The sequence below is a fragment of the Gorilla gorilla genome, chromosome 14, assembly GCF_029281585.2.
Source record: "Gorilla gorilla gorilla isolate KB3781 chromosome 14, NHGRI_mGorGor1-v2.1_pri, whole genome shotgun sequence".
NCBI lineage: Eukaryota > Metazoa > Chordata > Mammalia > Primates > Hominidae > Gorilla > Gorilla gorilla.
The window spans coordinates 61,173,280-61,200,083 of record NC_073238.2 but is presented as its reverse complement, the minus strand read 5'-3'; the positions used below and the strand labels follow the sequence as shown (position 1 = coordinate 61,200,083).

The window sequence follows — 26,804 nt, the reverse complement described above, 5'->3', positions numbered from 1 at the left end:
GAGCGAGTGGGACCGGAGGGGCGGGGCATCATATGGGCGGGGCTGAGGCGAGGCCCCGGCGGCCATCTTGAGCCCCGCCTTTTACTTCGGCCCGCTTCTTCTGGTCACTCCGCCACCGGAGGTAAGACTGGGTTCGGGTAGAGACCTGGACGTTGTCAGCCCTCCTGCGGCTGCGGCACGGCTAGGCGTGATCGGGGCGGACGCCGAGTCCTGCGGTGCAGATATCCGCAGGCACGAGCGCAGAGACGGCGACCCTGGGCCTTGAGCGCCACCATCCATGACAGGAGGCCAAGGACCTTTTCCCGTGACGCGGGGCCTCGCCTCTAATCCCTTTTCCTTCTCTGAGCCTCCAACCTAGTGTAACCCGGGGCGAGCGCTCGTTTACCTACTTCCCGCTACATTTGTACAGCTTTTTCCTGTTCAGAAAGACTTGCCTAGACCCGCAGCCACCGCGCGAAAATGTGAAGTAGATGTGTACGCATTTTAAGGAGGGAGCTGGCCTCAACGCGTTACTAGCGCCCGCCGGCGCCTGGTTCGGGGGAGTGTGGACCTGCTGCTCTAGGCAGCGTCCGCGTCGGGGCATGAGCCAATGGCGCGGTCAGGAGCACTCACCTGATGGTGCCGAGGGGAGCACGTGTCTTTGGAGTTTGACAAAATCTGTTCGGGTCGTAAAATGCTCTCAGAGCGCTGTGGGGGACTGGAAGTCATTTCTGATGGGGTCATCAGGGAAATGGGATTGAGCGCACCTGGAAGGAGGGGGCATTCAGGTTGCAGGAAAAATAATAGCTCATGTTTGTGTGTGTGGTAGAAGCAGCATTCTAAGCACTACGTGAATTAACTCATTTAATTCCCAGAGCAACCCTATCAAATTGATATATATTACTGTATCCCCATTTTGCAGATGGGCAAATGAGGCATAGATTAGCTTGCCCAGTGTCATGTAGTAATAAGTGGTGAAGTCAGGGTTTGAACCCGGAGGGTCTGGCCCCAGAACCTGCTCTGAAACCATTGTACCGTGGCATTGAGTAAAGCCACCCGACAGCAACATCCAGGCCATCCTAGAATTATGCATAGTTGAGTTTAACTAACATAATAGGGAGTGAGACCAGAAAAATAATGTGGGACCAAATTATAGACCATATTTAGAGCCATGTGAAGGTGTTTGGCGTTTATAGATGCTGGTTTTTTTTTTTAAATTTTCCCCAGAGTTTAATAGAAATCCTTACCTAGGCAAGCCTTGTGAATTTTTATGAAGGAAAAGAGACCCAGCCTAGACAACATGGCAAAACCTCCTCTACAAAAAATTACCTGGGCATGGTGGTGCCACCTGTGGTCCCAACTACTCCAGAGGCTGAGGCGGGAGGATCACCTGAGCCCGGGGACCGAGATGATTGCAGTGAGCCGAGATCAGGCCACTGCACTCCAATCTGGGCCACAGAGTTTGACCCTGTCCCAAAAAAAAAAAAAAAAAGAAAGAAAATAAAAGAAAAAAAGACTATGTTTGCACACAGGTAGAGTGTGACTGAAGTTTATATGGAGTTTTATTCATTCTTATATTTTTTTCAGTGATCCTGCATGGTTTTAATTTTATGAAATTTTAATGGCATTAAACTTGAAGAAAATTGTACAATTAACATGGTCTTCCATTTCAGTGACTTTCTGGTTCTCAGCGACTGGCCTAACAGCGAAAGGGATTAGTAGTCTCCACCTGCAGCAGCCAGGGGGTAATCAGGCAGTTCTCGTCTGCTCATTATTGTGAGCTGGCGAACTGCGTTTTTACATATGACTAATGGATACTTAACACTACTGAAATACACACTTAGGAATGGTTAAGATAGTAAATACTATGTATGTGTTTTTATCACAGTTTTTAAAATACTAAATAAAAATGACTAACAATTCCACGTAGGCCGTATTAGGTTGCAGATGAGCTGTTGGTAGGGATCCGTTGACCAGTAAATTAAGTGGATTAAACCCCTAGACTTTCATGCAGGATTGATCGTAGTGGGATGTATTAGAAAGAAAGGAAGAGGCTAAGTTTTAATTTCTTATATATAATTAGGATGATGGCAGTGGGAATTCAAAAAGAAGGTAACTTTGAGGCATCTCAAACGTAGATGAGGCAAGACAGGCATGAGTCTGAAAAAGAGAGGCAATGAAAAGAGGAATGGTTTGAAGGTGAGATGCAGAAGCTTAATTTTAGGTGTGGTAAGTTTTAATAGCTGGTGACATGTCTTGGTAGAAGAGTCCAGCAAGAAATTTCATTATGGTTACTAATGCTTGAGAAAGATTGGTTATAGAGATGCAGATTTAGATTATTTCACCCAGAAAATGTAGTTGAAATTTAGGGAATGAGGTTTAGGGAAAGAGAGTGTGAAGAAAAAAAAGGGAGGTGGGAGGAGACAGAGTGAAAGGGAAGAAGCCAGATCCTGAGTTTTCACTGAGAAGAGGATTTGAACAACACAGTGGTGGTCAACAGCCAGTTATTGGAACTGTAGATTGTTGGTTTTGGGAACTCCTGTCTAGGTTGTTAAGAGCCAGTGGAATAGGACATCCTGGAAATGAAGAAACATTAAATCCAAGGAATCTGAGAGAATGGGAACAAAAAAACATGTAGAGATTTATGGAAAACTTGAGACAGGGGAAGAAGGATAAAAATAGAACTCAGATTTCTGGAGGTGGGTGACATTTAACTTTAATAAGTAAAGGGCCCTGTCTCTACAAAAAATTTTAAAAAAAAAATATTCCGGTGTGGTACGCACCTGTAGTCCTAGCTGCTCAGGAGGCTGAGGTAGTAGATCACTTGAAGCTTGGAGTTCTAGGTTACACTGAGTCATGATTATGCAACTGTACTACAACCTGGGCCACACAGCCAAGACCCCATCTCCAAAAAATAAAAATAAAAAATAAAGGGAAGAACAGTAAGGTTTGACCTTTAGGGGAATGGATGTATTATGCACTGAGAGACCCTTTCTTCTCCAAAGAATGTTGATGTTCACTAACATTTGGGAAAAATTGTGTAACTCCCACTGGCACTGTGAAATTGTTTTTCTGTTTCTGTTGTTGTTGTTGTTTGTTTTTTGGAGGGGAAGGAGGAAGGGTGTTGTTTGGTTTTTTGGTATTCCACCCTACTCTGTCACCCTATTTCTCCCACAAAATCTGTTCTAGAACCTAAATATATATTTGTTCTAGAGCCTAAATGAAATCTACCAGACAAGTGACATGATATATACTATGTAAGTTTCCATATATATTTTTCTTACTGAATATCAGTCACTTCATCGTTCATAAGCCCACTTTTCTTACACATCCTTTCTAGTCACCCTAGTAGTAGTCCTTCAGTCCTCATCTCTTCCCTTCTTTCTCCCCATGTTACAAGTTCGACTTACAACTGAGCCAGATAGATCCATCTTCCTCTACTTACCTAGTCCCTACTCTTATTTTCTTCACTCAGGAGTTGACTACATCTCTTGCTTCAAAATTACACTTGAAAACTTTGTTTACTGATTTAAAAAGATAAAAAACTTTCATAGTACTTTTACTTCAGCAGATGGTTTTGACCAAGTACCAACAAGCTTTATGACAAAATAGGTATTAAGGTGGCCTGTGGCAAATAATTAGATTATGGGCAATTAAGGTAATTAAGTGGTGATGTGGTATCCCATCAGGGTGTACAGTCACCTACCTCAAAAGAAGAAAATATCTCTATTGAGAATGCATATGCATATAAAAGCTCTGTATAACCTTTGCTGTGAAAAGTATATCCCATTTGTAAACCGTTGGTCTTTTTTTCAGAATCATCTACCATTTGGTACAAGCAGAAAGCAATCAGCAGTTGGACAGGTAAACTTGTTTTATTGTTTATATGTTACTCTGAACATTGAATGAAAATACCACTAATAGCTTGTTTTAAAACGTGCTATTTTTCACATAGAAAAATTCTATTGAAAAATATAACCACCTATTATAATGTATCAGATATCATAGTATATCACAGTATGTCATATCTAGTTCTTAGTTTATCTCATATTTCTTGTTAAGCCTAACATATTTTTTTGATTTGTAATTACAAATAGTTTCTAAAATGGGTGGGTAGAAAAAATACTTTAAAAGCTTTGTTTTTTAAAAAATATTCTACCAACTTTTAAAAAGTGTTTTAACTTTGTTTCTTCTGGCCAAATGAAAAGCATTTGATTTTGAATTTGAAGAGCAGAGAAAACTGACAACTTGAGGTTTATTAAAATAGACAAATAGCAAAGATACAGATTCCTATGTACCAGATACGTGCTCAGTGTACCCCATCTTTTGCAAAGTGGATATAGTCCTAAGTTTAAGAAAATCTGGTTTCCTTGTGGAATAAGGGAGCAAATAAATTTTATTTGTTGGTCTCATATATATGTATTAATATATTAAAATTAGTGTCTCTGTAAGTTCATTATTTAAGATAGGATTGTTAACAGTAGCTAAAGTTAATATTCAGTAACTAATAACATCTCATAGGAGTTTATTGTTTAAGAATTAATCTTTTATAGATTAAAAGCATAAAACTGAGCAGATGGTAATTTATTTGTGTACAGTTGTAATATCATAATTCTATAGAATCAGTTATCTTAAAGTGTCTTAAAAAAAATGAGTAAAGAACCTCTAGAGAGTCAGGACAGCATAGCAGTTAAGAGTAGGGCCTCTGATGTCAGACTTCTGGGTTCAAATCTCAGTCTTCCAAAATAAAACTATTTGGGTTTATTGAAGAAATTAGAGATAAGATTGAAACTGATTTTTTAAAGTATTTTATAAAGACATTCCGAAAATTAGCTTTTTAAGATTATTGTTATATATCTTTGAAAGAGTAATCCTAAAGCTCCAGCTGATTAGCATGTAGTAGTGCATTTCTCTGAGAAGATCACCAGGGTGGTAATACCTGTTCCTGATATCTAAAGCTTTTTCTTCAATATGTAGGACTTACTGCCTTATAGTCTAATACAGTGTTTCTAGGAATGGGAAGGGAATCTTTCTTTGAGAGGTACATGTCAGAATCAGTGTGGTTTCCCTTTGCTTAATAGGCATTTATGATAAAGATGGTTTTCCAACTTTTTTCCTGTATTTATCGTTAAAAGCAATAAAATATGTCATTTTACATGTAAGTTTAAAATTATTTTTACATGAAAACTTAAAAGATTTGTTGGACAGAAAAGAAGTTAACAGGCTTATGTTTTACTTGTTGGTTTGTTTTAAAAGGAGAAATAAATGTTGATCTTAAAGTTTCATATCACTTTCTCTTAAAAATTCATGGGATGAGTAATTGGATCTGGTTTAGTATCTAGAAAAATGTGTATCACACCGTAAGTGTTCAGTAATGTTACATATTATTATTACAAAAATCATTATCACATCTTTCTTCCATTTTAAAATCAACTATAATCAGTCATACCAATTCCTTGACTACTTTGTTGCAGTTGATAGGCAGACTATTAACAATTTTTAATCTTCTACACTAAGGTAATTAATTGGTAACATGTATTTTCTGCCTCTTTTAAAAATAATTTGGGGCAGTCCACCACAACGAAAAAACTTGTTAATAAATTAGTAATGATATACCAAAGTATGAAAGCTTTTAAAAGTGAGTAACAAGTGTAAATGCATGTATGAGAGTTAATCAGTTTCTTAATATTATTTACCGGAGAAAAATGTGAAAAAAAATTCTAAGTAGAAAATAGTTGTATATTCAGATAATTTATGTGAAGGCAATTAGTTTTGTTTCAAGTTTTTCAGGAACTAATTCTCTGGAAATTAACGAGATTACTCTTTACTGATAGGAGAAGAATGGCATTGAAGCAGATTTCCAGCAACAAGTGCTTTGGGGGATTGCAGAAAGTTTTTGAACATGACAGGTAACTATTAAGAAGATATAATTTTAGATACCTCTCATTCTGTTGGATTATTTTGTTCTATTTTAAAACAAATCTTTATCTAGATATTATAGTACCTCATTTTACTTTTAAACTTGCTTACTCTCTTTCTGTGGTTATCTATTTGACAATTTTACCAGACTTAATTAGCTGTGGATATCATTGTGTGAGGTAGAGCCTTAACAGAGAAGTTATCTTCAAGCTTTGACTTGATGCTCTTCTGAAACTTTATGAAAATGCTTATGTTGCCAGTAAAAATTCTGAAAACATTTTCTTTGAGGATCTCTAAGTGTAGGAAAAACGCCTGGACTTTTTGAGAAAGATGGCACACTAAACACATGCATTTGCTTCTGCTGCCTCCAAAACTCTGACTAACGTGGCATTAAGTAAAGAGATTAAACACACACGCACACATACATATACCTATAAAGGCATAAAGAAGCAGGAGACAGGAGCTAAGAATAACGCTTTAGAAGCAGGAATACAAATGGAGAGGTAGTACCTGACTTAGTAAAACCTAGAAAGCTACATTCTAAACATCAGCAAGAAAAAGCTGAGAAATGACACAATTTATTTAAAGCCATAGTAATTGGAGGCACCAGGGACTCCTGAAAATAAGGATAAAGGTTGAGCTTAGAAAAAAGAAGATTAATTGAAAGTCTGTTTTTAAAAGGAGATAGATCTGAGAGTGTCCCAGCTTTATGCACTGCCTCTTCTTAACTCTGGGAAAGATTGGAGGTAAGTTCTCTAGAGAAAGTAAACAGTTTGTACTGGGGAATACCAGACACAATTAGTGGGATTGTGATACTGCAGATAGATTAAGCAAAAGTTTGCACACTGAGTTTCTTCCACTAGCTTTCAAAATTTGGGGACTTAGTCTTATATCCTTTAGAAGAATTTCTTTGTGGGGAGTTTGAGTAGCCCAAAGGAAGAGATTTCAAGATACTGAGATTTGCCAACAGAGTAACCTAACCAGACCTTACAGTAAAGCAATGATTGACAACTCCACCTGTAGGCACAGTGCTTTCAACTAGATTTTTAGTGTTTCTCTCTTAAATAGGAGTGGACAGCTAAAGATCACTAGACATTTGTATAAAGTCTTTAATTTGATATGAACTGCTCTTCATATCAAAGGCATAAAAGATATTGACCTCTGACTTCATAGGATGCTATTAAAAATATTCAAGTACATGGCCAGGTGTGGTGACTCACACCTGTAATCCTAACACTTTGGGAGGCCAAGGCAGGCAGATCACCTGAGGTCAGGAGTTCAAGACCAACCTGGCCAACATGGTGAAACCCTGTCTCTAAGAGAAAAAAAAAAAAAAAAATATATATATATATATATATATACAAAAATTAGCCAGGCATGGTGATGCACACCTGTAATCCCAGCTACTTAGGAGGCTGAGGCAGGAGAATTGCTTGAACCTGGAAGGCAGAGGTTGCAGTGAGCTATGATGGCACCACTGCACTCCAGCCTGGGCGACAAGAGCGAAACTCTGTCTCAAAAAACATAAAATGAAAAAATCCTCAACTACAAAAAAGCCCAGACATTTAAATTTTGATAGTAGAAATGACAAAACTCAATAGAAGGGTTAGTTGAACATTCTAGAAAGTAAAATAAGATAAAAGTGATAAATCAGAAAGGACAACAAAGTTAGAGGACTAGTCCAAAAATCCAACATTAAAATTTAGGAATTTTGGAAAATAGAACAGAAATAGAGGTATAGATATAAATAATAAATAATTCAAGAATTTCCAGAACTGAAGTTGCCAGATTTAAAAAGTTGTCTAGTACAATGGATGAAAATAGATCTACACCAACAACATAGTAAAGTTTTAGGAACAAAGAAAATTCTCAAACATTGAGAAAAAGAGAAAGTAGATTAAGAATTTTCAAAGGTTTAGGTCAGCTCAACGGTATTACTAGAACCAAGAAGGCAGAGCAGCAGTGCTTTCAGGATTCTGAAGGATAACTTCTGTGTCCAATCATATTGTCAAGTGAGAGTAGAATGAAGATGTTTTCATGTATGAAAGGTCTCAAAGTGTATTTCCTATGCACTTTTGGAAGCAACTGAATAATATGCTTCACCAAAATGAGGGACTAAAGCAAGATAGCTGAAGGCATAAGATCCAAGAAAACAGATCAGAGGAGAAAGAGTTTCCAGATGAGTGGGACCATATTAAGGCAGCAACTAGAAAGCAGCAGGTCAAAAATTGGAGATGGTAGCCAGTAATTACATGCAGCCATTTACATCAAATTAGCTAATTAATAAAACTTCAGTCCCACTAGCCACATTTCAGGTGCTCAGTAGTCACATGACCAGAAGCTGTTGTACTGGACAATACATATACAGAACATTTTTATTAATATCACTGTAGAAAGTTCTGTTCGGCAGTACTGGTCTGAAGAGGTTTTTTTAATGTAGATGAAATTGATAGAACTGATTGTATTAGAGAGGAAATTTATGAAACCAATCAGGGTTGGGGGAGTTTGGTATTGAATTAGTGATACATATAGAGTGACCACACAAATATCTGTGCATGAGATTGTATTCTTTTGGTTCTTGAGCAACATCTTAATGACATGATAGGGACAGAGGTTTCAGAAGATTACTTGATAATCCTGTTTTTTGTTGTTTTTTTTTTTTTTTTTGCTTTTACGTAAGTGTTAATCATAACACGTCAGTGTTGAACATACTTTAGACCTGATTTATTCCACAACTGCTTGAGAAAGGTCTTCTTTTAAAAATGTTATTGTAATAACAACACTTAACATGAAATATACCCTCTTAACAAATGTTTAAGTGGGCAAGAAAGGTCTTAAGGCACCAACCATTCTGTAACAAGATTATGTTCTCTTGATTTTACGTATTGATAACAGATATCCCTGCATTGAATATGGATTTGATATGGTATCATAATGAAAGTAAATGTTTCAACTTCCCTAACAAAAGTTGAAAACCTAAAAACAAATGTCAGAAATTTTTTGTGCTATCAGTCATCAACAAGAAAAGTTGCTTAGAATAATGTGGAAAAAGAAAATCACCAATATGCAGAGAATGGAAAGGAGCATACAGAAAACTTCTCATGATGGGGCCTTTGTGGGAGTCTATTCCTAACAAGGAAGGACAACCAGTAACAAAAAGGAGAGAATTACTAGCTCAATGAAAACAAAAAAAAAACTGAAAGAAAAAGGAAAGTAATTCTAATATACTACATGGCTCATCTCTGAATAGCATTTATAACTTCCTAATATTGATTAACCAAAATTATATGTGATACATAGTGGAAAGAGAAATGTAGGGGCATGCAGAGAGCAAAGACAGGGAGGTGAAAGTTAACTAAAATCCTTCTATAATGGGAAGCCAATAGATAATAACTAAAAACTGAAAAATCTAGAAGCAGTAATAAAGTCATATTATGTAGATAGGGACATAAATACCAGAAAAATCAACTAAAAGAGGTAAATTAATTATCTCTGGAATATGGAAAATGAGAAGGTTGGAGAGTTTTTTATATATTTAGTTTTTATATATATTTAGTTTTTCATAACAGTTTGTGGAAGTATTTACTATTTAGTTACAGTTTATATGTACTTATATAACTTTGATAAGAAGATAGGTGTTTACTCTGAAGTAGTAAGAGTTTACTTCCATTTATATTTTTAAATAAACCCATGAGAGATCATTGTTGCATGAATTACTGTTTATTGGAAAAATGCCTGTGGTTTTAATCAAAATTGTCTTTTCTAGTTGCATTAATAGTGATTGTGATAAAGTATTAGTGATGAAAGAGCGAATTAAGGATGTGTTGCATTTTAGTGCCCATGAACAAATATGTAAGATCCAAGAATTCATTTTTTTATGAAAGATAATTTGTTATTTCATACATTTCTTAAGAAACAAAACTATTTTTTAATAAGTGCCACAATGAATTACATTTATTTTTTCACTTATTTTGCCCAGAATGACACTGCCATGCAAAGTATAGGCTCAGGTTGGTTTAGATCAGTATGCTAAATTGACCACATTCTTTCTTTAAGGGACAAGTATATTCCTTAAATGTTGGTGGAACCACTTATTTTGAACATTAAATAACTTATTTTGGACCTTTACTATATATCTTACGTTTTATGTAGTGCATAATTATTTTGTTTCTGTATTGATTAATGAGGGGCATTAATATTTTGTTGTTGTTTTTGTTAAAACTAGTGTTGAACTGAACTGCAAAATGAAATTTGCTGTCTACTTACCACCAAAGGCAGAAACAGGAAAGTGCCCTGCACTGTATTGGCTCTCAGGTAAGTATTATGCATTTGAGTTTTATAAAGTCATTTCTATTTTCTTTTTAACTGGCTTATCTTACCCTTTTATTTTAACTTGGTAGGCTTTTTCAGCCATTTATGAAAGACTAAGGACCTGTCATAGTCTACTCTGCTACTTTATCCTCAGAATAATTTCAAACCTACTGAATTATATTTATTTCATATATTTTTCTAATAGACCAAGTAATTTAGCAGAGAATGTAAAGTTCTGTACTCAATAGCAAGGGCTTAGAAAACTTATTTACTTAATTTGTATCTACCCAAGCATTTCTGGAGTTTATAGAGACTTTACTAGTCCATTAAAACAATATTAGGTGAAATCAGTACACCAAGATACTCTAATTAGAAACCAGCTATTGTAAGAAGTCAAATAACTTACAGTGTTCTCTAAAATATTTTAATTGGACTCCATAGAGCTTCTCTGACAACAATCTGGAAAGTCACAAAAGAATGCTAAGGCTTCTCTTAATCAGTGTTTCATATTAACTACTGTAGAATAGATTGTGAAGAGTAAGATTTTGACACCTGCAGTTTTGAAACCTCTATGCTAACTTTTCTTTCACAAGACGTTGGTACTTCATCTTTGGAAGCAAACATTATAAGGAGAGAATCCTAGCAACTAAATTGTGTTACAGAGTACTATTTTAATTTTGTTTCCTTCAAATTGGTTCCTGTAACTTTAACAAATCCTCCCTCATGTGTGTTTCGTCAAGGACAAGTCCCAAATACCAGTCTTTGAAAATGAGAATAAATATTTCATCTTAAAGGGTAAAGATTAAGTGCATATCTGACTTTAACTCACGAAAATATTTCTGTGACTGAATGAAGAGCACTGATTTTGCTAGAAGAGCATTAGGTATTGCCAAAAGCAAGAGCAACAAAATTAGTTATTTAATTGTCTTAGAAAATATAATATTGTATAGCTAAAAATGATCTTAGAAATCATGTAATCCCTAGAAAGAAAATGAGGCCCAGAGAAGCTAAATATTGTCCAGGGTCACACAGTAATGTGGAGTTAAACAAGTTTTCTGACTCACAGTCCAGAGCTGTATTTAGTTTTTTCTCCTGTTGTTTTTGCATTTTGTTTCTGGTGAGGGGTACTATAGTCATATCTCTTGGCTAAATAATAATAACCAGAAGCCCTGAGGCATTGTGTCATAGGTACTCTAATAATAGGGCCCTAAGTTCTAACTAAAATTGAATCTAGCAAGACATATCTGAGCTTTACAAGTATAAAATACAGAATTTTTGTTTGTTTACATCAAATGACAGGACAGTTTCCTTAGTGAGATGCTGAAGAACAGATAGACCTTGGAAATTAAGTCTTGATTTTCTGAGTAAAGGTAAGATTGCCTGACCAGTGCACATGAGAAATGGTGACAAAAAAATTTCAGAAGGTTTACTTCCCAGCAAGTCTAAGGAAAACAATGACAGAAAGATTACACAATTATTATATTGCTAAAATAGAGAAATTAGCTGAAATCAAAACAGCCAAACTGAAATCTTAAAAGATAGTTCATGTATAGTGATTTGTATCTTTCCCAAGTGAAGGTGACCATTGAAACAGCCCTTTATTAGCTGTGTACCCAATAGAATTGAAAACATGTCCATACAAAAACTTGCACATGAATGTTCATAGCACACTATTATAATAGGCAAAAAGTATAAACAAACCAAATCTCTCTCAACTGGTGAAATGATCAATAAAATCAATTGCTAGTTCATTCCTCACCATTCTCACATCATTGTAGTATTAGATACCTATAGTAAAAGAATTAAATCATCTCCTCTATCATATGACTGAAAAGCATGGAGCTAGGAAAAATAACAGCAACTTCTAAAAACTGAGGCTAAAACTCAATTTAAGGATGGCATATGGTCACCATTACTCTCTTTTTAGTTCAGTGAAGAATACAAAGATGATTAAGCTAAATTTTGTTGCTGAGAACTATCTGTATGTAAAAACATTATTTGTATTATGAAGACCATAGTATTTGCTTATTTACTGTGAATATGTTTTGGTGCAGAAATAGTGCGATGTTTAATTAGCATATTTGATAACACTTAACTGGGGTTGTTTTAATATTGGGCTTATGCACCATATTGTCACTCTACAGTTTGAAAATTTCTAAATTCCCAAACACTCCTGGTCCAAAGGATTTTAGTAATTGAAACTTTAGTAGTGATTTTAAAAGAATAGTTATGGGATCACTTAACCTAGCACAGTTCTTAGGTTAATACTATTATAAATTTTATGAAAAAGTGAATTTTAGTGTCTTACTCCAAATTATTTCTAAAGCAAAAAAATATTTTAACAATACCAAGTGAACTTGTTTTCCTGTATTATAAAAAGTTTAAAGCTTATAAACCATTCACAATATAGCATGAGATAATTTATTTTTAATAATTTCAACTTTTATTTTAGATTAAAGGGGTACACGTGCAGGTTTGTTATATGAGCGTATTGCATGACATGGAGGTTTGGGGTATGAAAGATACCATCACCCAGGTAGTGAACATAGTACCTAATTGGTAGTTTTTCAGCCCTTGTCCATCTCCCTCTCCCCCTGCTCTAATAGTCCCCCGTATTAATGGTGCACATCTTCAGGTCCATGTGTGCCCAATAACAATATTTTTTATCTTCAGGTTTAACTTGCACAGAACAAAATTTTATATCAAAATCTGGTTATCATCAGTCTGCTTCAGAACATGGTCTTGTTGTCATTGCTCCAGATACCAGCCCTCGTAAGTGTTTGTGGTCTAGATATCCTTTGTAAAAATCTAAATCTTTAAGACTGGTGTAAGTGGTATGATATATACATTATACAATTCATTTTATATTTTTGCTGTTATCTCTATTAACCTTTCAAGTGGCATCATGACTCCAAAATACCATGCTGTACATTTTCCTCATTGAATTTTACTCATGACATGGCCCTTATAAAGACGATAGTTTTGCTATTCCCATTGTACAGATTAAGATACTTCAAAGCAGAGATTGAGCAACTCAATTCATATATCATATTGGCACTACTGTCAAAATACTAATGTGTAATGCATAGGAAATTATTTTTCTATTCCGGAGGTATACTGTCTTGTTGCATGATAATACATCTTTTTTCATCTCTGTTAACATCAGCCATACAGTTAAAACAAGTATTAGTTTTAATATAAATGATTTGAATATTTACATTAGAGAAATGAAAATATCAAATACGTGAGACTCGATGCATCAGACAGTTAAAACTTGTTTTATGACTCTAGAAGTTTCAGGAAATGGAATTTAAATGGCAGTAAAACTAGGGAAGTTATATGGCTGGCCTGGCAAGTAGTAGTATTTCCTTTCACAGGCCATATTATACAAAAACAAGGCTGGCCTGGCAAGTAGTAGTATTTCCTTTCACAGGCCATATTATACAAAAACAAGGCATATCTGGTTAGAAATATAACAACAGATTTAATTTAAAATAATAGCAAAAATATAAAATACAAAAATAGAAAGATATATAAAAAGGAAACTGTAAAATTTTGTTATCATAAATGAAGACTTTAATAAATGGGAAAATGCTGTATTTCTAGATGGATAAAATGAATCTTATGACAAGGTCATGTCTTCAAATTACTCTACGTGTTACTGTAATTCTATTCAAAATCCCAGTGGTTGGCTTTTTAACCACATGCAAGTATATAAAATAAAATGTAACAAGTTAAAAAGAAACATAAGAAAATTCCAGTGGAGGTTGGATAGATAGGAAAATGTGATGGAAAGCGTATTAGAAAACATTTTCAGTTCAAGATAGTCAGTTGAGCACAAGCATCTGCCTCCCCACTCCTGTGTAAAGAGAATTTAAAAAGTGCTGGTAGTGAGAGAGGGTCATCAGGGAAGGGATCACAACACATTTCTGAAAGATAAAAAGAAGATATAAGTCCTTTTGACAGGTAAACCAGAGTAAGGAAGCATATGTTCAGAGTACATAAGAAACTTCATCAACAAAGAAAGTTAGTGTATCTTACCTTGGCAGCTGAATACTCCAGCTTGGAAGGTCATTTTTTACCTCATTGGCCAGAACGTGTCGCATGGCCCCATTCAAGGGCAAGAGGAGCAGGAAGTATAATCCTATCATGTGCTACAAAAGGCAGAGAGCTCACAACATTTGGTGAACAGTTCCCATGCAAATGGACTTGCAGATTCATCTGAAAGTGTGTTGTTAAACATGGGCCATTACTACAGAGCAGATGAAACCACAAGATTGTTTCTTGATAGGTGGCTGCAATATTAAAGGAGAAGATGAGAGCTGGGACTTTGGCACTGGTGCTGGATTTTATGTTGATGCCACTGAAGATCCTTGGAAAACCAACTACAGAATGTACTCTTATGTCACGGAGGAGGTAATTTAATTTGTATTGTAATTATTAACTGATGACTGCCAAGAGTTTGATTTTGAACACAAAGTCCTTACAATCCTGAGGATTTTAAACTAGGGTATAAAAGTTATTAGTAAAAATTCCAAAGTTTGCTAGTACTATAGTTCTAGTTACTGCAATTTAAATTAACACTAAGTACAATTAAAGAATTTAATCATTGTATTAAGACCGGTTTATACTACCCAGAATAACCAAGAAAATGTTGTATGAAAAAAACCTTTAATTTGCCTGGCAGCTGGTTCATTTGGATGTATTTTATAGTGATAAGCCAAGGCTTAGTTAGAAAACGTAAGTGGTAAAGCATTACTTCTATTAATAATATTTGTATGCTGCTTATGCATTTTCTGAACTTTATATGATCTTCATTGTTAATATGTATATCATAAAAACTTAGAAACAATAGTGTAAGTTTTTTATTACCCATAATTCTGTTACCCCCCAAAACACTTATGTTTTGGTATATTCCAGACTGTTTCTATGACTAGTTTTCACATAATTCTAAACTTTTTTATTTTGTTCTTCTTTTTAAGTTATATATAAAAATATTTTCTAGCGTTATTCTAATTTTAATAATTTTAATTTAATAATAATTTAATAATTTTAATAATAATTTCAATAATAAATTAATAATTTTAATAATTTAATAATATTTAATATTAAATATGACAGAATGTAATAACAATTCTGTCATATGCCATAATTTACTTTTTCCTCTTATAGGATACTTATGGTTTTGTATATATTTTTACCCTAATAAATATTACTGCATTGATTATCTTTGTACATAATGTTTTCTCCCTAAGGACTTTTCCTTAGAATATATTCCAAAAAGTGAAATTACTAGGTCAAAACTTAAGAACATTTTAAAGGTTCTTTCTGCATCACCTTCCTAAAGTGTTTTCTAAGAAGTCTGTACCATATATTTCCCAGGGATATATTAATAACCATGGTCTGCCTGAGGATTTAGTTTAGTTTTGTTTTGTTTTCATTGTTACTAGTTCAAACCATTGTAAGACTATGATTTGGCAGTATTGATTGTATAATTATTTTATATAACTTTGAAATGTCTGAACTTATTTTCTTTGATATCTTTTGTCACACTATTAAATTTTTTCTAGCTTCCCCAACTCATAAATGCCAATTTTCCAGTGGATCCCCAAAGGATGTCTATTTTTGGCCACTCCATGGGAGGTCATGGAGCTCTGATCTGTGCTTTGAAAAATCCTGGAAAATACAAAGTAAGATTATCTAAACTTCTAGTGATAAATATTTCTCTTGAATAACATAATATTAGGAACCTTCAAAGAGTAAAATTACAATATTGTTAGTATTGGGACTAAACTTTTCTAGTGTTGAGAACTTTGGGATGTTTGACGGGTGGGTATTTAATTTAACCATAGAGTATATGCTGCAGAATTAGACGCATAGGAATTCAGCAAGAGTGCTTTCTTATTGGCCTACTAGAAGTATTATAAAATGTAGCTTCTCCTTTAATTGTTTTTATTACAACTATAGTCTTGAACACACTTTTTTTCCCTAAAGGTTATTATTACTGATTAATGTTATAGTAGCAAGATCTATCATTTATATTCTTACCAGGAATGTCTTTGTAAAGTTGACTTTGATTTTCTGAGGTAAAAGATATGATTTGTAGAAGCTTAATAATTGTGTTCTTAATGCCTCTAATGAAAATTGAAATGCAGCTTGATTAAAAAACATCACTCTCAGCCTTTCCCAGAGTCAAATTTGAGTAACTACCATACGTAGTATGTCATACTGTGCAGAACAGCATGTTACAAGAGTTGAATAAGGAAGTATTAAAGCAACTAGCATCTTAAAATTTCTTCTGCCTTTAAATTTACAGGGCTGTTCATGCCCTTAAGATTGGTTTAATTCATTTCCTCCTCTTAGGAAGAACTTCTTGATTATTTTAGGTGTGCTACTGAGAAATGAAAATATTTCTCATAGCAGTTTCTTGCTGTGGCATCAAATATTTTGTTTTTGGTACGCTTTATTATAAAGTTTTACTAATTCATGGCATGACAGTGGGCTTTCTAAGCAAGCACTTTTATTTCCATTTTTTAAGGCAGTCTATTTATCATGTCTGAGGTAGAAAAGCAAACTTAATTGATTTTTTTGTCCTTTAAAAAAGCTAGTAGATACCACTAAACATTTACATTGATGAGTACTCTGAAGTTGAGAGATCCCATCTCTGCATCTCATCCAGTGAAAAAGAACATTGTATAGAACACAGAGTTGTATTAAAAATTCTGTCATATTGAAATGCGTTGCTCACTGCTTTGTTGGTACTGTTTAAGAGAAATCGTGTCAGATTTAGTAACATGTTCACTAAGGTAAACATGAACTGTTTTATATTACTATAGATTAATTTTCAGTGCTAAAAAAGCAGAAACGCTGAACATAGACTTCTGTTTGTATCTTAATTAAATTGCAATGTATTGTTTTGCATTATTTTAGCAACTATATTTATTAGCTCTCTTAATAGAATACACAAAAGATGTATTATGGAAAGGCCTGCAATCTAAGCCAGTAATATATCAAAAGGAAAATTGTTCACAGGGTTTTCATGGCAAGTCAGAATTTTTAAGCAAGTTGCAGGTAACTTTTATATTTTTAAGTAAGTTGCAAATATCTATTCGTATTTAATTTAGCAAAATATAACTTGTTTTTAAATTTCTTTTGTTTCTAAAGTCTGTGTCAGCATTTGCTCCAATTTGCAACCCTGTACTCTGTCCCTGGGGCAAAAAAGCCTTTAGTGGATATTTGGGAACAGATCAAAGTAAATGGAAGGTAGGTACTGAATGGCTGTCTTAATACTCATTCTTAAGTTTCAAGTTTGTTTAAAAGGTTGGACATATATTATATTCCTACCCTGCTCATGTTAGGGCTCTAGAGCTGAGACAAATTAGCAAAAGATATATATAGATAGATAGATATTATATATCGATATACATGAGATATATATCTATATATTATATATCAATATTAATATATATATCTCTCAACAAAAAATCCTACTTTCTAATTGTATTGAATCATGGCAGATATTCTAGGGCTATTTTTTTTTCTACTAATGGTTAATTTATATTTTTACTTCTAAATTAACATCACTTCTAAATTAACATAACCAAAAAATACCACATATTACAGGTTGAGCATCCCTAATCTAAAAATACCATATATTACAGGTTGAGCATCCCTAATCTAAAAATTCAAAATGCTACAATGGGTATTTCCTTGGAGCATGACCTTTAAGCGTCATGTGGGTACTCAAAACGTTTCAGATTTTGGAGCATTTCTGATTTTGGATTTTCGGATTAGGGATGTTCAACCTGTGTTACTAAATTTAGACTTGCCTCTTATTAACTATATGCTCAGTTGTGTAATAGAAGCAAAGAAGCCTGGCTTTTTAAATTACTTTGTGTATTTGTTTTCAAAATTTAGCATTTCAGATCTCGATTTTAAATTCCAGACATGAGTCTTTAAAAATAGATATTCTGTTATGTACATTTACGTGAATATTCCCACAGCAAGATGGCTTTTTCAAGCGTGCAAATAGGTGCTTTCAAGTGGAAATAAAAATGACCCTTTTTCCTGAGAGCCATTTTACTCTTGTGCAGAAATAGGCCATTTACAAACTCCACCAAGAGTTTGAATACTTTGCAAATGAACTCATCATGATGTTCATTGTTAACAAGCAGAAAATACTTGAATGGGTAAAAAATGCAACTTCTTTGTCTTAAACTATTTAAAGTATAGTTCTGTGTTCAGGGGTCATTCCTACATGAACCCCTATTTTATTTAAGGATGATTATTGAAATTCTAACAAATTTTATTTAAGGATGATTACTGAAATTCTAACTAATTAAAGGGTTCATCCTTTAGTAACTAGATTACAGTTTTGTTTAGGCTTGAATTTTTACTATGTTTGAAGAATGCTGGAAATGATTTAGGATTAGGTCCTTTGAGAACTGACATTGCGTGTACATGAGGTCTTCATCATTGAGTCTTCATTGGTGCAAAGTCTATGCAAAGTTCTGAGCTGTTTTGTCACGAAAATGGTGACCCTTTCACATCCACCAGGGGCTTATGGTCTAATAGAAGAATTGGGTAAAAGACCAACTAATTGGAGGGTGAAGGTGAGAGGTAGAGGTACAGGTAACCTAAAAAGGAATCTAGATACGTACTTTTCTCCAAGTGACAGTAGATTTTACTGTCTTAATTATGTTGTATTTAGGGTATTATTTAATTTACGATTGAAATCAGGAAACCATGTAGAATTATGAAATCATAGAATTTAGAACTAGTCAGACTTTATAGGTCCTCTCCCACTCTAGGATGAAAGGAAATAGAATCTTCAAAAGCAGGATACTTAGAGGACAAATCTTTTCGTGGTCGTTTGCCTTGGTCAATGTATAAAAGTTGTGGTTAATGAATATATATGAATAATTAAGTATATTTCAAGGTGGATGATAAAACATAAAATTGTAACTAGTGGCAGCTCCTCAGATAATAAATTTGAGATAATGTTGATATGATTCAGATTATTCATACCAGGTCTTTCTGAAAGCTTATGTAGATAGCAGAGGTTTGGTGCTGTTCAACAGCAAAAAGGAAGGCTGAATGTATTTATGTCTGGAATTAGAGCCATAAAGAAGACATAAAAAAAAAAGATTATCTGAAATAGAGAATATTTGGAAAAAGATCATGGAGTTAGAAGAAGCTTCTAATTTCCAATTTGTGGAAGGAGTTACAAAGGAAAAAATATCATGTTCTTGCTGGAGTCAAGAGGAGATTAAGAATATTAAAGGTTTGGAAGGAAAAAGGCCATTTTGTTAAGAATGCCTGAGATATGGGATTCTTGCCACTAGTCTAGGACTGCTTGAAAGTAGGGAAGAGACTATTATTAGAAAATAGAATTCCGAAGACCTTGTAAATAAAAGCCTGGCAAGTCAGATTTTGAACCAACTTAAAAGCATATTTCTGATTTAATCAGCCTAAGAGCTTAAATAACTTTAAATTTCTGTTTGGTACTAGTATAGTATATCCTGAAGAGTATCTTTGAATTTATTTTTCGATGTTACTTCTGTTTTTACAGGCTTATGATGCTACCCATCTTGTGAAATCCTATCCAGGATCTCAGCTGGACATACTAATTGATCAAGGGAAAGATGACCAGTTTCTTTTAGATGGACAGTTACTCCCTGATAACTTCATAGCTGCCTGTACAGAAAAGAAAATCCCCGTTGTTTTTCGATTACAAGAGGCAAGTATTAGGAAACTTTAGCTTGATCTAGATAATGTAACTATGAAAAATTAGGATTCTGTGGTATTTTCTTAACTTTATTTTAGAATATAAAATGCTACTTCTAGTAAGTTTTTAATTATATTCAGACACTTGAAGTGAAAACCTGCCTATAAAATTAATTATATCTAACACTAAATTTGATAGAAATAGGAAAGCTTTTGGCAGTGAAAAATATTGTTTTCCATCAAACCAGTAAATAACAAGATTTTTAATGCTTGAATGATGATTAATCTTCAACATTAGCGGATACTTCTTTCTTTACACGTGTACCTTTGCTGCAGTAGAATAAAAAGGACAAACTTCTACCTCAATTATTCCTTATTTTATATATATCTTTTAGCCTCAGAAGTTAAGTATTATTTATCACACATGTGCTTTATATTATCTGACTTGCATACTAATCTATTCATTGTGCTACTTGATATTTCTAGTTGTTTAAGAATAATTACTGAATCCCAATGGGCTTGCAAGTTTTTTTTAACTAAAATACTTTTGACCGTCCACTACTCACCTAACTCTATATATGCTACCATAGTCCTAATTAAGGAAGTTCTGCTTTTATTTTTAAGAAAAATTCATAAGCTTCAGAATATAATTTAAAATATTTTAGAGTGAAAAATGAGCACAGAAAATTATACATGGTCATGATTTTTAAATAAATTTTTATCCATGTTTAAGGATAATGTGTCAGGCACATTGATCTAAAATATAATTATGATGGTAAATGTTCAAATCTAGATCAGTGTGTAATGTGGTACATTAGTTTGTAAAATGCTTTCACAGCATTTACTCATTGTTAATTCTTACACCACCAAATGAGATATCATTTCTTTCCTATCCATCTGTTTTACAAATGAGGAGACAGGCTCAGAGAAGTAACCTACTTATGTAAGGTCACATAGCTAGTAAGTGGTGGAACCAGAACTGGAACTAAGGCCATTTAACTGCAAATACTGACCTCCTGTCATTTATCAAGCCATTTTCAGACGGCATGATGTGCTCCTGAGGAGCAAAGGAATGGAATTAGAGCTAGCACAAGGAGAAATTGTGCATAGCTTGCTGCCTATGTAACTTATGCAGAAGATCTGAGCAGTCTTCATGTTTTCAGGGATATTTTGCACATGTGAACTATATATATACATATATATATGTATGTGTATGTATATGTATGTATATTTATGTCTATGTATGTGTATATATATATATGTATGTGTATATATATATATGTATATATATATAGTGAGAAAATGTCAAAAACTAATACATTATATACTTTTTGTCTCTTAGTGTCCATACTTGAGTAATAGAATTTTGTTTTAGATTTATTTGAACATTTACCATCACAATTAAATTTTAGGTCAACAACCAGCCTTGAGAAATCCAAATACCAATTTGACTATAAATATAGTAATACGTTTAACTGCAGTAACTATAGCTACAAGTGCGTACCAAACCATGTTTTTTCCAAATGACCTTAATTTCTTGGCACTACCCATGTTGGATACCTCATTTGCTTCCCCAAAGACTGTGCCCAAAATTTCTGTTGTTTCTACAACGATTCTGCCTGCCAACAAAGTCTGAAAATCTCTCAAGTTTGTTATAAAAACAGCACAGTTAGAACATTATGACATTCTTGGAGGGAAAAATAAGTCCACTTATTTGTTTCTAAAATGCCTGTATCCCAAGCAACTAGAACACATAGTTGGCTATACTTAATGAGGAGTCAAGACAAACCATTCAATTCTTCTAAAAAAGTAAAAAAGTATTCAAAGCACCAGAGTCACAATCTTGAGCTCAGGTGCAATTTTCTATTCACTTTACTTCCAGCATGGTCAGGTTAAGAGTGAACTACATAGCTTGAAGCAGATTTCGTTTAGATTCGTTGTAATTGAATCAACAACTGAATGAACATGCCTAAGTAGTGGCTCCAGAGAGTCTGCTTTCAGATTTTCTCGCCAGCTTTGACCCAAGATTACCCTGGGTCTGAGAGTTTTATCACCTGCTTTATCATTTGATTACAAGTATAGTATAACTGTATTTCCTTGGATAGAAGCTGTGAAAAATAAGCTGAAAATAATAGAGGATATATATAAATAAATGAGAAGGAATAAAGAAAATAATTACAATCATGCACATGATATGCCCAACTTCATTCCTTTATCTCTTTTTAATGGTCTTAAATGCTCACAATTTATATTTGTACTCTGTCGAATGTCATAAAAAATTTTTTAGAGAGAGGGGTTAGTGCATCGGGGATATTTATTTGGTTATTATTTTATATAATTTTTTTTCTATTTTGGCTTCAGGGAATCTAAATTGAAAAAAAATATTAGGTAGCAGAATTCTGATGTCTAGTGTACAGAGATCAAATCTTAGTCTGAAAAAGAAGGACCTAGTATGTCTTATCTTTAGTTATTGGAGTTACACAGTGAAAAAAAAAAATTTAGTGACCTAATACTGTGAAGAAGTTTCCAGAAATAGTATTCTCTTTTTGTGGAATAGAAGGAGAGGCTATACTACCTCCTTAAGCCTCAGGACCTTTTTGAAGATTGAGAGGCTGTTTTAGCGTCTGCATCTGCCTGCTAGAGAAGAGCAAGAACATGGCAGAGAATCCCAGAAATATAGAGATCTCTCATTCATCTCTGTATCCCATGCTTATTTAGCATAGGTATCTAGCACAGAGACTCTCAATACTTGTTAAATGAATACAGTGCAAAGTCTTCCTCCTTATACACTGAAGAGATTTAATAACCTGGGGATTCTTATCCAAGCTTTTCTAATTGGGTCTGGAAAATATATAAGAAAACACTGCCTGTTAGGATAAACATCCATCATAGCTGCTGGAGCACTGCTCCCTTTTTGAGAGCTGAGTGAAGAATGGAAGAATGAAAGGTGTTCATTTATTTTTATACTCCAAGAGTCAGTGTTTTGCTACCAGGGATTTTCCATTTAAAGTGTGAGGTAGAGGCGAAAAGACCCCTTCAAGTGTCACTAAACATAGGCATTTGCACAAGCTGCTTAACATATCATACCAACTCATTCATCAAAGAATTTAATTAAAGAAGCCATCCCCATTTAATAAGACTGATAAATAGAAACCCTAGTCAGGGATGATACAGTTAGCTCAAATTGTATAACTTCAGCAGGATACCAATAGTTCAAATGTATTCTATTGCCTTTTCGTTGACATTTTTAAAAATTCTTGGGCCCTCAATGGCAGGCATTTTCTTCTTTCTCATATAGGTGAATCTTTATCATTATGGAACTTATGGTCATTTGTTTTGGATTTTAGATGTCTTGTCTTATCTGGCAATATATTCCTGGGTTTACCTTGGGACTTCTCTAATAATAATGATGGCTATTCATATGTGTCTGATGGCTCTTAACACACAAGAAACTAAGGATAAAAATGGCATACTCAGTCACATTGGAACTTGGTCACACAAGTCTTTTGAGGTATCTGTTTCCCTGCCTCTGTACCCATTTTCTATCAGATCCATCTTTTGATCTGTGAAAAATGGTAGATAATACTTGGTACATTTTACAGGTTTGGTGGCCTAAAACTCCAGGCCTGTTTAACTTCTTAACAATTCAATAATTATATGGATGGAAAATGCTTTTCTTTACATTTCTTTCTTTATATAGGAAACTGTAATTTAGCTCTAAATTTAACTAGCCAGCTGGGACTAGTCTAATCATTGAGAGACATGACACCAAGTAATTCCGAGGCTCAGCTTTAATCTTGACAACTTTCCTGTCACATTCACTTCCATGATCGAAGACAGATTGCTTTAGCAGACTTAAGTTACCTTGATCTTAAACTAGAACTTTTTATTAACAGCTGTTTCCAAGATAAACATTTAATACCTCTCTGGAAGGGAGAGATTGAGAATATTTACTGATTCATCAAAACCTTGGGGATTTCCTTGTTCTCTGAAGCATCAGTGATATTTTTATTAGCTCTATTTTTATTTCTTAGGTGCTTAGAAAAATTCCCATCTTTTCCCATCAGTGACCATTCACTAGTTCAAAATGGGAAAAAAAAATCTTTGTTAGACTTTCATTTCTTTCGGTTTATTCAACCTTGTATTTTAATTGCAGATAGGGATAAATTATCTGGTGTTTGATACCCTTAGAAAGTTCTTCCCACCTGGAGTGTAAATTAGTTTAACCATTGTAGAAGATAGTGTGGTGATTCCTCAGACCTAGAGGCAGAAATGCCATTTGACCCAGCAATCCTATTACTAGGTGTATACCCAAAGGAATATAAATCATTCTGTTACAAAGATACATGCACACATATGTTCACTGCAGTACTATTCAATACTATTCAATAGCAAAGACATGGAATCAACCCAAGTACCCATCAGTGATAGACTAAATAAAGAAAATGTGGTACATATACACCATGGAATACTGTACAGCCATAAAAAGGAATGGGATCATGTCCTTTGCAGGGACATGGATGGAGTTGGAAGCCATTATCCTCAACAAACTAATGCGGGAATAGAAAACCAAACACCAGGCCAGGTGCGGTGGCGCACGCCTATAATCCCAGCACTTTGGGAGGCTAAGGTGGGCGGATCACAAGGTCAGGAGATCAAGACCATCCTGGCTAACATGGTGAAACCCCATCTCTACTAAAAATACAAAAAATTAGCTGGGCATGGTGGCATGCACCTGTAGTCCCAGCTACTCAGTAGGCTGAGGCAGGAGAATTGCTTGAACCCAGGATGTGGAGGTTGCAGTGAGCCGAGATCATGCACTCCAGCATGAGTGACAGAGTGAGACTCCATCTCAAAAAAAAAAGACCAAACACCACATGCTCTCACTTATAAGCAGGAGCTGAATGATGAGAAAACATGGATATATGGAGGGCAACAGCACACACTGGGGCCTGCCAAAGGGCGGTGGGAGTTGGGGAAAGCATCAGAAAGAATAGCTAATGGATGCTCGGCTTAATACCTACGTGATGGCTTGATATGAGCAGCAAACCACCATGGCACACATTTACTTATGTAACTGCATATCCAGCACATGTACTCCTGAACTTAAAAGTTGAACAACAACAAAAAAAGAACGAAAATTCGTTAATACCTTATTGCAATTATTTTTTTTTTGGAAGGCTATTTTTTCTTATATTCAGAAGAGGTGTCAGAGTCACCAGAAAGGGATTATTTCTCCGTTTACCTACAACAGTGGTTTTAAATGACTGGATAGATAGATAGAAATCTCTTTCAACTTAACTGCTTAGCACATTACATTTTTCTCTGTTTCATGGTAGTTTTCCAAAGGTTTACTGACTTTTTACCTAATTTGATATATTGCTAAGGGATGTCAGGGCTTAATGACATATTTCTCCTCAAATAAAGATACGACATGCTTTTACTGTGTAGGAGGAATTGTTAACACGATTTATGATGGCTGTGTTTGACTTCCCAACAATGATAGAATATCTGGGCATTTTTGTGTTCTTTTTCTATATTGTTTGTGTGCTTATTTTGTGTTTTAATAGTCACTGTCTTACTGATGTGCTGCATTTGTGAATTGAAATGTCTTGCCCATGTTTCTAAGGTCTCTAAATCCTGATTCTTTTCATCTTGGTTGATATGACAGTGTCTACTCTGCATATTTAATGCACTCTACGGTGTTGATATGACATGTCTACTCTGCATATTTAATTAATGTGTTACTTCCACTCTTTACATATTAATGGCAGCATTTAGAAGTTAGGCTATGTTTAGAAGCTAGGCAGAATGTTTAGTTTTCCTTCATATTTTTGCTGCTCTTGTAATGTACAGTGAAAATGTTAAAGTATAAGTATGACAACCTTGATTTTATTATAAACCTTCCTCATACTTCCTTAATGTTATGACTATTTGTAAGCAAATTAAATGACCTTAGAGATATATTTAATGTTCCTAATACTGATGTTTCTGAATGGTAGATAAATGTCTTATCATCTCTTTATCTTCTAGGGTTATGATCATAGCTACTACTTCATTGCAACCTTTATTACTGACCACATCAGACATCATGCTAAATACCTGAATGCATGAAAAACTCCAAATAAGAGAATCTCTTCAGGATTATAAAAGTTGTAAAATGCAACTGTATTGCTGAGCAAAAAAAAAAAAAAAAAAATTCAAAACATTGGATTTTATAATGCTGAAAGGGCTTTATTCTATAGTGGAATCACCTCTGAATAAAGATATAAAACCTACTTCTGATTTTAAAAGTTATTTTACAAGTGTTCACATAGGAAATCTTTAATGCTCTATAGCTTTTTCAGTGTCGTTTGGAAATTCTTGTATTAATCCCAGGTCATAGAATATGAATGTAATCCTATTTGAAGTATAGAGTAGTAACTCTGGAACAGAAGACTTAAAAGTAATTTAGCCGAGACTCCTCACCTTTCCAGACTTTAAGCCTCTGAAGACATGGACTGTCTTTGTCATGTTCATTGTTGTATCTCTAGTGTCTAGCAAGTGCTTGATTTCTAGTGGATATTTAATAACTGTTAGCTACAGACTAAGGAGGTAGGCTCAGAAAGGTTAAATGAATTCCCCATCATTACACGGCTATTTGTGGGATATTAGAAGACAGATTTTCTTTTCTTACCTATTGAGTCTAATATATTTGTGAACATTGGTTTTTGGGTGTATTAAGGTTCTCAAGAATTAAATAAGATTCAATCTGAAAATGGCTAAATAAGGAAACATATTAGTTTCATATGTTACTGTAAACATGAATATTTTCCTGTAGTCGCAAGCAGAGATTTAACTTGGTGAGCTCACCAAGAAAAGTAGTATCT

General features: G+C 34.3%; 1 protein-coding gene across 1 annotated transcript; it reads left to right on the top strand.

Annotated features, from left to right (window-relative positions):
- Positions 1–26,213, top strand: ESD (esterase D). The gene is made up of 10 exons (XM_031001325.3): positions 1–121; positions 3,796–3,843; positions 5,814–5,888; positions 10,124–10,212; positions 12,883–12,981; positions 14,501–14,625; positions 15,780–15,899; positions 17,374–17,472; positions 19,781–19,948; positions 25,969–26,213. Exons 3-10 carry the CDS (start codon positions 5,821–5,823, stop codon positions 26,047–26,049), a joined length of 849 nt encoding a protein of 282 aa, XP_030857185.1. The 5' UTR covers positions 1–121; positions 3,796–3,843; positions 5,814–5,820; the 3' UTR covers positions 26,050–26,213.
- Positions 26,214–26,804: the final 591 nt, after the last annotated feature.

Coding starts and splice junctions, on each gene's coding strand:
- ESD (XM_031001325.3), top strand. CDS start 5,821: ATGGCATTGAAGCAGATTTCCAGCAACAAGTGCTTTGGGGGATTGCAG. Junction 5,889..10,123: donor AAAGTTTTTGAACATGACAG/GTAACTATTAAG, acceptor TGTTAAAACTAG/TGTTGAACTGAACTGCAAAA. Junction 10,213..12,882: donor TGCACTGTATTGGCTCTCAG/GTAAGTATTATG, acceptor TTTTATCTTCAG/GTTTAACTTGCACAGAACAA.